At 40.0% G+C, this 9467-nt stretch overlaps 2 protein-coding genes across 2 annotated transcripts; both read right to left on the bottom strand.

The window, feature by feature from the left end:
* Nucleotides 1-237: 237 nt before the first annotated feature.
* LOC133728271 (BES1/BZR1 homolog protein 4-like) lies at nt 238-3619 on the bottom strand. The gene is made up of 3 exons (XM_062155668.1): nt 3065-3619; nt 789-1546; nt 238-708 (listed from the first exon to the last, which is right to left on the bottom strand). Exons 1-3 carry the CDS (start codon nt 3278-3280, stop codon nt 705-707), a joined length of 978 nt encoding a protein of 325 aa, XP_062011652.1. The 5' UTR covers nt 3281-3619; the 3' UTR covers nt 238-704.
* A 3045-nt stretch (nt 3620-6664) lies between these two features.
* LOC133732209 (uncharacterized) lies at nt 6665-9467 on the bottom strand. The gene is made up of 3 exons (XM_062159704.1): nt 8631-9467; nt 7075-7192; nt 6665-6972 (listed from the first exon to the last, which is right to left on the bottom strand). Exons 1-3 carry the CDS (start codon nt 9251-9253, stop codon nt 6712-6714), a joined length of 1002 nt encoding a protein of 333 aa, XP_062015688.1. The 5' UTR covers nt 9254-9467; the 3' UTR covers nt 6665-6711.

Below are 9467 nucleotides of genomic sequence, written 5' to 3'. Positions count from 1 at the left end.
TATGAAAATGGGAAGTCAAGAATAAAGTCAATGGTGAACTTTGGCAGGAGACTTCAACGGCTTTCTTCGGTCAAAAGATCGTTACAAAAGAAGATTCAAAGAGACACCTCTTGATTTTCAGTATGAAGAAGTGGTTTAGTCCACACCAGCAGCTGTCTTTGTTTATATAAAGTGATTTCTTTCTACAATACCAAAGTCTAGTAGTAATGGAAGTATAAGATGAATGCACAGCCAAAAGAGAGGGAACCAGATCACTAAAATGCCAATTGCTACTAAACAGATACTAATGTCAAACAACATACAAAGGCCAAAAGCAAAAGCCAAAAAAGAGACCTTCTGTTTCTCGAAGATTTTGACCACTAAGTTGCACCACAAATTCTTTCAAAGGCAGAAGCCAATTCATACATGTTCCCGGTCCTTCTCCAATGATATTGGGTTACAAGACATCTACTATGGGTTGTAATACACCCCAAACCTAGAAATGACTAACTAACTATGACTTTAGCAGAAGATACATTCTAGAAATTTTTTTTTTTTTAAATAAATAAAATTGAAACAGAGCAACCACGTGGTGCTCACCTTGATTAGCACAAACAAGAACTCAATGTTCATAGTTTCATACAATAACTAGTGATCTTTCACTTCGAGCTCCTCTTTACAAGCACCATAACATAATATGGTTCAAGTTCACTTTGTCCAATCGTTTACCTGTAAATAAATTGGTACAAGTGAGTAAATTAGCACTTCAAACATTTGACCTACCAAATTAAATTTTCCGACCATCATACCTGGTTTTTGAGCACCCAAGAGTGAGCTCTAAATCATCAGATCCGGATTCTTCATGAATCCTCTCGCCTTCCCATGCCTTAACCAGCCCTGCTGTGTTGCATGATCCGAATGCAAACTCGTCAGAAATCACCTCAGACATTGGAATGTCCGCAGTGTGATCAGAGCCTGCTGCAATGGCAGGAGAGCATGTCCCACTCTGTCCAGGAGTCCACATTCGAGAGCCTCCACCAGCTAAAGCCTCTTCCCTGAACCCAAATGGGTTTGAAGAGACGAGGCTAAATGTTGGAGAAGTTGGTCCATGGGGAATCCGAAGCCCAGAAAACCATTCGGGATCAGGAATAATCTGCCGGCCAGGGCTTGGTGGAGTAGAAGATGGCAGGAAGGAGTACTGCTGCCCACCCCATTCTGGGCGGGCAGACTGTTCGTCCCAGTCCGTGTTCATTCGGGGTGTTCTGGCAGTTGGAGAGCTCAATGGAGGAGTGACAGGAGCACTGATAGAACCACCATGGATGTAAATATTTGGTAGCTTGGAAGAGGAGGCTGAAGAGGATCCGGATGACAGATGTTTTAGCCATGGGATAAGGGAACTTCCATCAACATTCTGATTAGCAGCATAGGAAGATGATGCTGGGCTAGGGAAGGAGGATGAGCCAGGGCTTGGATTGTAGGAAGCATAGTTACTTGGGTGGTAAGATGAGCATGGGCTAGCAGCTGTTGATCCGTCCACAATGTCCTTGCGTTCAACAGGCTTGCATCCCTGCAAACATTTGAGATGGTTAGTGGCACATAACAAAAAAAATAGCATACTTAATGAAGTTTTAAGTACGTATAATTAACCACAAATTAATTTGAACAGGGAATTTGCAGAAAGGCGAGATGAAGTTCCATTAAGAGCATATTAGGCTGATAACAAAGAAATATGAAAGATTCCTCATCCATTACAGCCTTACTTGCTATAAGTAAAGCATAACAAATCATCTATAACGTAATGGGAAATGACACTGATCTTCTTTTGAAGTCACTGTGTCATTATATCCATGCTTCTCATCCCCTTCTCATTATCAACACTCTTAAAGCCTTTCATCATTTGGAATAAGTATCTGCAGTTTGATCCGAAACATAAATCCTTTTACTGCTAAGTCATGAAATATGAAGCACGCCTATGATCTATTCAGTTATACATCCTGTCAAATCTTCAAAAGGGTGTACTCAACCTTAATGGTATGATAACTATCAGTCACAAACTATACTTCATGACTACCATATTCCTAGAACAGCATAAGTGCAAGATCACTCGGCTCTTTTGGAACCGAAGCGTGCGCAACAAAATTGTTCCATATCCGAAGTAAGGAACTCCAGTACCTCAGCTATAGGGAATCCAATGTAAAACATTGTCCTAATTTTTGCAGGCATAGTACTCAACTTTACCATCATATATGACCAAGGTAAAGTTACTGACCACTGAGCATGTACACTTTTATATTTTACTTCCTAGGGGACCATATTATGCTTTGGTAACAGAGCTGGAAACTACTCCAAATATATATAACAGAAAATTTCAATCACTGAAAATGGCTCAAATATCCTTCAAGAACCTAGAAATTCCTCTTTAAAGTATCTGCATTTTGAGCCGCAAATATTGAAAATAAGCTAAAAAAGGGCATCTTCCACGCCTCGAGATCCACGCATTTTAATTCAGGTGGTTCAGAATAATAATCACAGGGGAGCCAAACAAGCATATGAGAAAAGCTTGTGCTTCACGCGCAAAAGTGATTATACACAAAAGGGAAAGTGAAAAAGAAGACGAGCCAGCAGTAGTAGGAGTAAAGCCAGAAACCGAAACAGAGCTGACTAGATCTAAACGTACACCCGAGTCAGCCAAAAAAGTAAAAGAAAAACGCAGCAAAGCAAAAGAATCTAACCCCACCACAGCGCCGCTAAAATGCGCCCCTAACGCCGGTGTACGTTAGCAAAACACCGCTCCCGACAGCACCCTTTCCCTCACGGACCGCTGCCGGCGGAGCACGTTAGCTTACCCCTCCATTAGGCGCACGTTAGCTCTAACCGCCGAAATATTAAAAAACAAACATATGAACTCCCCGGAGCTATCGAAAATTCTACGATAAAAATTAGTCACTGTTTGCGCTGTGCCCCGGCACACTGAGCTAATGCAACAGCTTCTCGGCTCTAAAGTTTTACTTCTCCGGAGCTATGAGCATTAGGTTAATTTTTTCATTCAACGGTAAAAAGGAGTAGAAATTAAAAATTGATTTACCTTGCGGTACGTGGTGCCGTCGAGCTCGACGTTCCAACCGGCCTCGTTACAGAGAGCTTTGAGGACCTCGTTGTTGTCGCAGTGCTTGGGGAGCTTAAAGTTGCCGTACATTCTGAGTCCGGCGAAGATCTTCGCCGCTATAGCCCTTCGCCTTCTCTCCCTCCTCTTGTTGTTCTCTCTCTCCTTCCAGCTCGGCAGCCGCGTGCCTGACGTCATCTTTCCCGCCGGTACCAAAACGACCGCGCTTTACAGAAGAGGCTGAGATTCTAAGAAGCGATTAATTGGAAGGCTTGGAAACCTGCTGGAAGCTCCGGAGTGACGACGTCGTTTGTTGCTTCGAGCTGATGAATGGAGTAGTTCCGAGTGAATTGGATACCGATCGGGGAATATTGCGGTTGGCGAAGAGGTTTGGTGATCGAATCCGATCGGATCTGTGAGGGAAGCGGGCCGGGTTACGGTGGAGAGAGCGGGTCGGATTGAGGTGTTGAAATCGGAAAGGAGAAATGGCTTTTTTTTACTTTTGATGAAACCCCGGGAAAAAAAAATGAGGGAAAAAAAAATGAGGAGTGAAAGGGGTGCTTTGTATGAAATGAGAGAGATTTTGGAGGAGGAAAGAGGCTAAATACGAGGAGGACTTTGTAGTTGCTCCTGTTTTATTAGTATTTTACGAGGCTGCCATTGTTACATGATGAAATGAAAATGTTCTAAATCGAAGGATAAGATCTTCTCTTTTCTTGAATAAAGGCTAAGATCTTCTCTTAACAAAAATGAGAATTTTTTTTTATTTTTTTATAGAGACGACAAATTTTTTTTTTTATAGACTATCAAATTATTTTTTTAATTTAATTTTTAATAAATTTTGAAAAATTGAATTGAGAACGTAAAGAGAAAACTGAGATCACATCAATTATGAGGGAATCTATTTGCTTCGCAATTTTTGCGATGTCATGGATTTTTTGATTGCGTGGGGCAAAGTATTTGTTTAAGTCGAGAGCGTAAAGAGAAAACTGAGATCACAGAAATTATGAGGGGATATCTAATTGGTTCGCAATTCCCGCAATGGCATGCATTTCTTGATTGTGTGAGACAGAGTATTTGTGAAAAATATTTAAAAGCGACTTTTTTCTATATCAAGCAAGAAGCGTGCATCATGCAATGTGTTGCCGGTCTCAATTCAAAACGCAGTCGTCTAGAAATCATCTAAAACACTTATACGTATAAAATTGCTGACAACACCTTAATATTAGGTAATCTTTGATATTGACTCCCACTAATTCTACTATCCAACACTCCGTTGCCAACAATTGTCGAAAATTTAAGAATAACGAGAGTCGAATATTTAGGGAATAAGGTGATGACACCTTGTTTAGGTACCTAATATTGTGTAGATGTGTCATTGAGATGTTTCGGTGTGGGAGACAGGGCAACAAGAGCTCAAGACACTAATCGTGCTCTCCATTTCTGATTTCAGACAACTCTAGATAACCAATAGCGAAAATTGTCTCCGATTATTCTCTTTCCAAATTTATTTCGCTCTGTTTCATTTCTCAATAATAACATATCTTTATTTCTTAATTTGATGAATTACGATTTTAGGAATTTAATTTCAAACTTGATATAAAAATGAACAATCAACCATAACTTGCAATTACCATGAGGTTGAAATATAAATATCCCAATCCAAGTCGTCTTTCGAGTCGGGCACCTGCATGCACATGGGCACTTCTGGAAGATGCTACCTAAGTTGACCCAAACCCCAACACGCTCCCCCTAATCCCAGAAGCGTTATGCTCATTCCTCGCAACCGTCACTCTGACAAAACCGTTCGTCTCCTCGACACGTGTCCACATTCGGTGCTCCGGTCCCGTAACCGTCTCTGTCGTATAACAGACCAGTTCGTCTCTTTTTGTACGATTTACATTTTACATTTTACATTTTACCGCCGCGGTAACGTAAAAGGATCTTCCGCATGGTCAGAGGTGTGAATGGTACACGGTGATGCCGACTAAGGAGGGCCTTTCACGTGACCCCAGGCCACACCATCACGTCGGTTCACGACTCGCTAGAATAGAGCGTGGAAAGTACTCGCGAGGAGGAAGAGAATGTGGGGGCGAGACTGGGGATGTGACGGCGACGCATAGCGTGACGCGCGTTTGGGTGTCAAGTTGGTCCTATAATGTTATAATTTTGGTCTAAATTTATATAACGAGTTGGAAAAAAGAAAGAACAGAAGCACGTGCAGAAACGACTGAAGACCAGTCAAACCCCCCCTTCTGTGGTGTTTTTCAACAGATTCAAATATTCAATTGTTTCAATTTAGTTTCTTTGTTGTTCTTGTTTGGACTGTTCTTACTCCAATCTTTACTAGTGATATCTGCATTCGTTGAGAGTTTTGATTTGCCTTTTATAGTGTGCCATTTTATGTAAATTTTTTACTTCTCTACGGAAATTCTAAATGTGCAATTCAGGAAGTTTCATGTTATGAGGTAAAATTCTAAATCAGAACATGTAATTAAGTAGAATTCACGTATAGAAGTGCAATCTAATCACAATTAGGAATCAGAATAATATCAAGGTTAAGAATCGTTAAGGATCAGGATAATATAGAAAGAAAGATACAGTTTTGCATCACAAGTAATAAGCTTTAATGAGTAACATATGTTTGTTTGTTGAGCTAACATGGTCATTTACAAGTAACAACAGACATAAGCCTCATGTTCTCAAAATCCCCCGAGAAATCCAAATCATTCATGATAATATTAGATAATTGATAAAAGCCGACCTCCCTATTAGACTTCTTAATAACTCCAGCATTTTGACTTGCAAAGATGTAATCAAGAGAAGAGTCAACCACAATCCAATAGGTAATGCTGATCAAATAAGAAAGAGACTGCTTAATTTATATCCAAAATCACAAAGATTCACATAAGACGGCCAGAACTAATTAAATCACCATTCATGTACCTCAGAAGGGAACAACTCATGTTGGACTGTGATCTCTAAAACAATATAAAATATGATGCCAAAGACAGTTATAACTCAGAAGATTACATGCATGTACTGCTTGCCTAGAAGTGAAATATGTTTCTGAACAGAATATATGGGCGGTCAGATACCAGAATACCAGAAGATCTTGGATACCCCACATGGAAAGAAGCCAATAATGATGAACAACACTGAGAAACTAGTAAAAAAATGAGCTGCTTTGCAAAAACAATGGCAAGCATAAAGACATGTATAGAATCTGCTATAGAGATTTAATTGATGCAAGAGTGAGTTAAGGATATATGATCCATCCAAGATAACAGTTTCAGATTAACACGGGGGAAGTCAGATTATGGTTTGTACAGAGGACAAGTCACCTTCGAGAAATGCATTAGTCATAGACTAGCTTCAAGTCTTTGGCCTTAGGTTGAGCATTGATCAAGACAAGCAGACAGAGCATCAAATATGACATCTATAAACCAAATTCCCGGACTTGCGCACGCTCAATCCAGTGGGTGAAAACTTTACCCAAATTGGTTCAATTCTTGCACCCTCACTGAAACCAAACAAGGTTCAGAAGAATAAGTAAACAATATGAAACCAGAAGAAGGAAATTACCAAAGAGAATAAGCCACAACCTACCTTGAACAATCTAGTGTGCCTCATGAAGTAGTTTGACTTAGCTTCAAAATCTCCTTTAGCAATCGACTAACAGAAGCCTTTAAATCATCTGGCACAACCAGCTGCGGAGGCACAGATTCCAAAGCATATAGCGTGATAATATTCATAACATCAGCCAGGTTCAAATTCTTGGGGTTTCCTTTCCCCACATTATTAGTCGGATTCAAATTCTTTGTGGCTCCACGCCACACACTCTTGTTCACAAACCTGCATGATTCTCTTAAGACACATTTTGAACAAACCTGAAAGGTACCAAAAACACAAGACATCAAATTTATACAATATGTTAAAAAAAAAAATTCAGTGAGAGGAAGAGAAATAGTAAGATAGGACAATTGGCTCACAGTTTCTTCTGGAATTGCAAAGAATTTGCGCAATCTTTTAGCACCAAAAACACTCTTTTTTGCAAGCGAAGGACAACCAAAGAGAGCCACCTTTTTCAGGTCGCTCCCTGATAACCATCTGGAAAACCAAATTTCAAGAGCACAGACAGGACAAGACTACCAAATTAATTTACCAGCAAAAATAGCAAAACTAGACACAAACAAACTGGAGAACCTTGATCAAATCAGAAGTTCATAAACTTATGTCCCTAAATCGAAATACATTTCTTGCTTAAATAGTTGAAAAGTAATAAAGGTCTCCAACTCACAGCATAATAGGTACGAACTCCATTGTAAGTTAGAGCTGCTCATGATACAATCAGATTGCTATAAATTGCTGTCTCAGTTCTTAGGGCTGCAAGAATAGTGCAACTATGCAACAAAAGGATAGTTTGAGCTTTGAATTTGTCATATTCTTTTTTCCTATGTATGGTTGTCAACTTCATCTTTAAACATCCCCAAATTAGTCTCACTAAAGAAAAGTCCGGTAAAAACTAGGCATGGTCTGACACTGTAGTCCTAAATAGGTAGTGAAAGTGTGAAACCACAGAGAACTGAATAGTTTTTTTGAAGTCACTCTATTAAGAATAGCAGATCTTTAATTCCACATTGATCCCACATCAGCATGGAGCATACTTCTACAGCTAAAGAAGTTGAATGTCAATCAAGACCCTGTGGACTTTAGAGGAAACAGTTTGAAAAAAGTATGACATTTCTATACGAACAAAACCATTGCCCAGGTGTTATATATAAACAAAGGATAATGTTACTGTCAGGTAGGTCAATGATCCATTCATGCAGCATTTTCTCCCAAACAATTAACAACTCCTCTGCTAGTCAGCAGTAGCCACAACAATTAGCCACGAGCGTTTTCCAACCAACTAAATGACAGTATATCAGTTAGGATAGTTAAATTTGAAAGTAGTGTAAGAGCGGAGTGATGGAAATTCCAACTAGAATGTCTCCTTGGTGGCTAAAATTCTAAAAGAAAGGCATCACATCACAGACTTCATCCAGCTTAATCCCCCAATACATTTCTTCTTTTTAGTAGGTGGCTTAAGTGAGTTCTTGACCAACTTTCAAACATAATAGACCCTTCCATCATCAGCCTCTATCATTTTTGTACTTAAGAATGTATCAATTTTGGCATTCCACATGCACATTATCCATTTTAAAACTCGAAAAACAGTTCAACGTTGGTTGGTTGTAATTTTTTTACATAGTAAGATTTTGAAAGCTACAAGCAGCAAAAACACAAGCAACTCACTCAAATATTAGACAATTAAAGTCAGTTGCATCAGATGAGACCAACACTTAACTATGGAAAGAATGAAACCCGCTTACCAGGAAATGGAAAGGAAACAGTCAAAAACTATAACATGTAAACCAGCCTAATCACTTTTGTCACCTCTATTTTCCCAGAAAACAACCAAAGCACAAAAACCAACCACAAAACACAACATAAAGTAGCTTTTCCAGAAAACAAACTGTAAATTCAACAGGTAAAAATTTCTTACTTTGCAATTTGCTGCTTGTCCTTGGCAAACTTCTCCACAGCATGCTTAATAAACCCGCGGCCATAGCTATTATCAAAGCAACTAAAGTCCAACCTATCCTCATACAAAGACAGGAAATTGGCATTCGAAAAGTAGCCTTCTTTATCCAAATAGCTCACCACCAACTCCATTTCCGGCGACAACTCTTTACACACGTCCGACCTCTCTCTGGTCATCTCCTTCCCCGTTTCACCGTCCACCGTCTTATTCGTAAACACTGCGTATAAGCTGATCCCTCTCTTTGAATTCTGGGGTTCTCTTTTCCTGGGTTTGATTTGGGCGACATTCGGATTCGATTTCACGCCCTTGAGCTCTTGTTCTAGCTCTCTTAGGCTCTGTTTCAGTGGGTCGTCGTCGGTTTCGGTATCGGAGGTTTCGGGTTCTGGGGAAAGTCCGACGGCCTTTTTGAAAACAAGGTCTAGAGGCTTTCTGGGTTTGGTTTGGTTTTTGGGTTCGAGTGAGGAAAGGGTTCTGAGGAAGATGGAGGAGAATGAGAGAGGTTGGTGGGTTGTTTGGGAAATGAAGAGAGGGTTTTGGGGTTTAAGGAGAGAGGAGTGGGAAAGGAGGGTTCTGAAGAGAGACATGGGTGATGGGTTTAAGGGGTTTTAGCAAATAGCAACTGCGAAGAGTGGAGATGGAAGGCTTCCTAGTTTTGGTATTGGGCTGATGCCCACCAAAGACAAAAGCAGTTGCAATTCTTTTCTTTATTTTTTGTGTGCTTCGTCGGTTGAGTGTTTCTATTTATACTTTTCGATTTAGCATCTGGACCTCCTCTCAGGTTTTTTTTTTTCTCTAAAG

The sequence above is a fragment of the Rosa rugosa genome, chromosome 2 (assembly GCF_958449725.1).
Source record: "Rosa rugosa chromosome 2, drRosRugo1.1, whole genome shotgun sequence".
Lineage (NCBI taxonomy): Eukaryota > Viridiplantae > Streptophyta > Magnoliopsida > Rosales > Rosaceae > Rosa > Rosa rugosa.
This window is presented reverse-complemented; position numbering and strand designations above follow the sequence as displayed.

Bases quoted from the DNA above. Each gene is read 5' to 3' on its own strand.
- LOC133728271 (XM_062155668.1), bottom strand. From the start codon at position 3,280: ATGACGTCAGGCACGCGGCTGCCGAGCTGGAAGGAGAGAGAGAACAAC. The intron at 1,547-3,064 runs GTAAATCAATTT...AAATGTTTGCAG, and splicing joins ACGGCACCACGTACCGCAAG to GGATGCAAGCCTGTTGAACG.
- LOC133732209 (XM_062159704.1), bottom strand. From the start codon at position 9,253: ATGTCTCTCTTCAGAACCCTCCTTTCCCACTCCTCTCTCCTTAAACCC. The intron at 7,193-8,630 runs GTAAGAAATTTT...TTGGTTTTCCAG, and splicing joins GACAAGCAGCAAATTGCAAA to ATGGTTATCAGGGAGCGACC. The intron at 6,973-7,074 runs GTGAGCCAATTG...GGTACCTTTCAG, and splicing joins TTGCAATTCCAGAAGAAACT to GTTTGTTCAAAATGTGTCTT.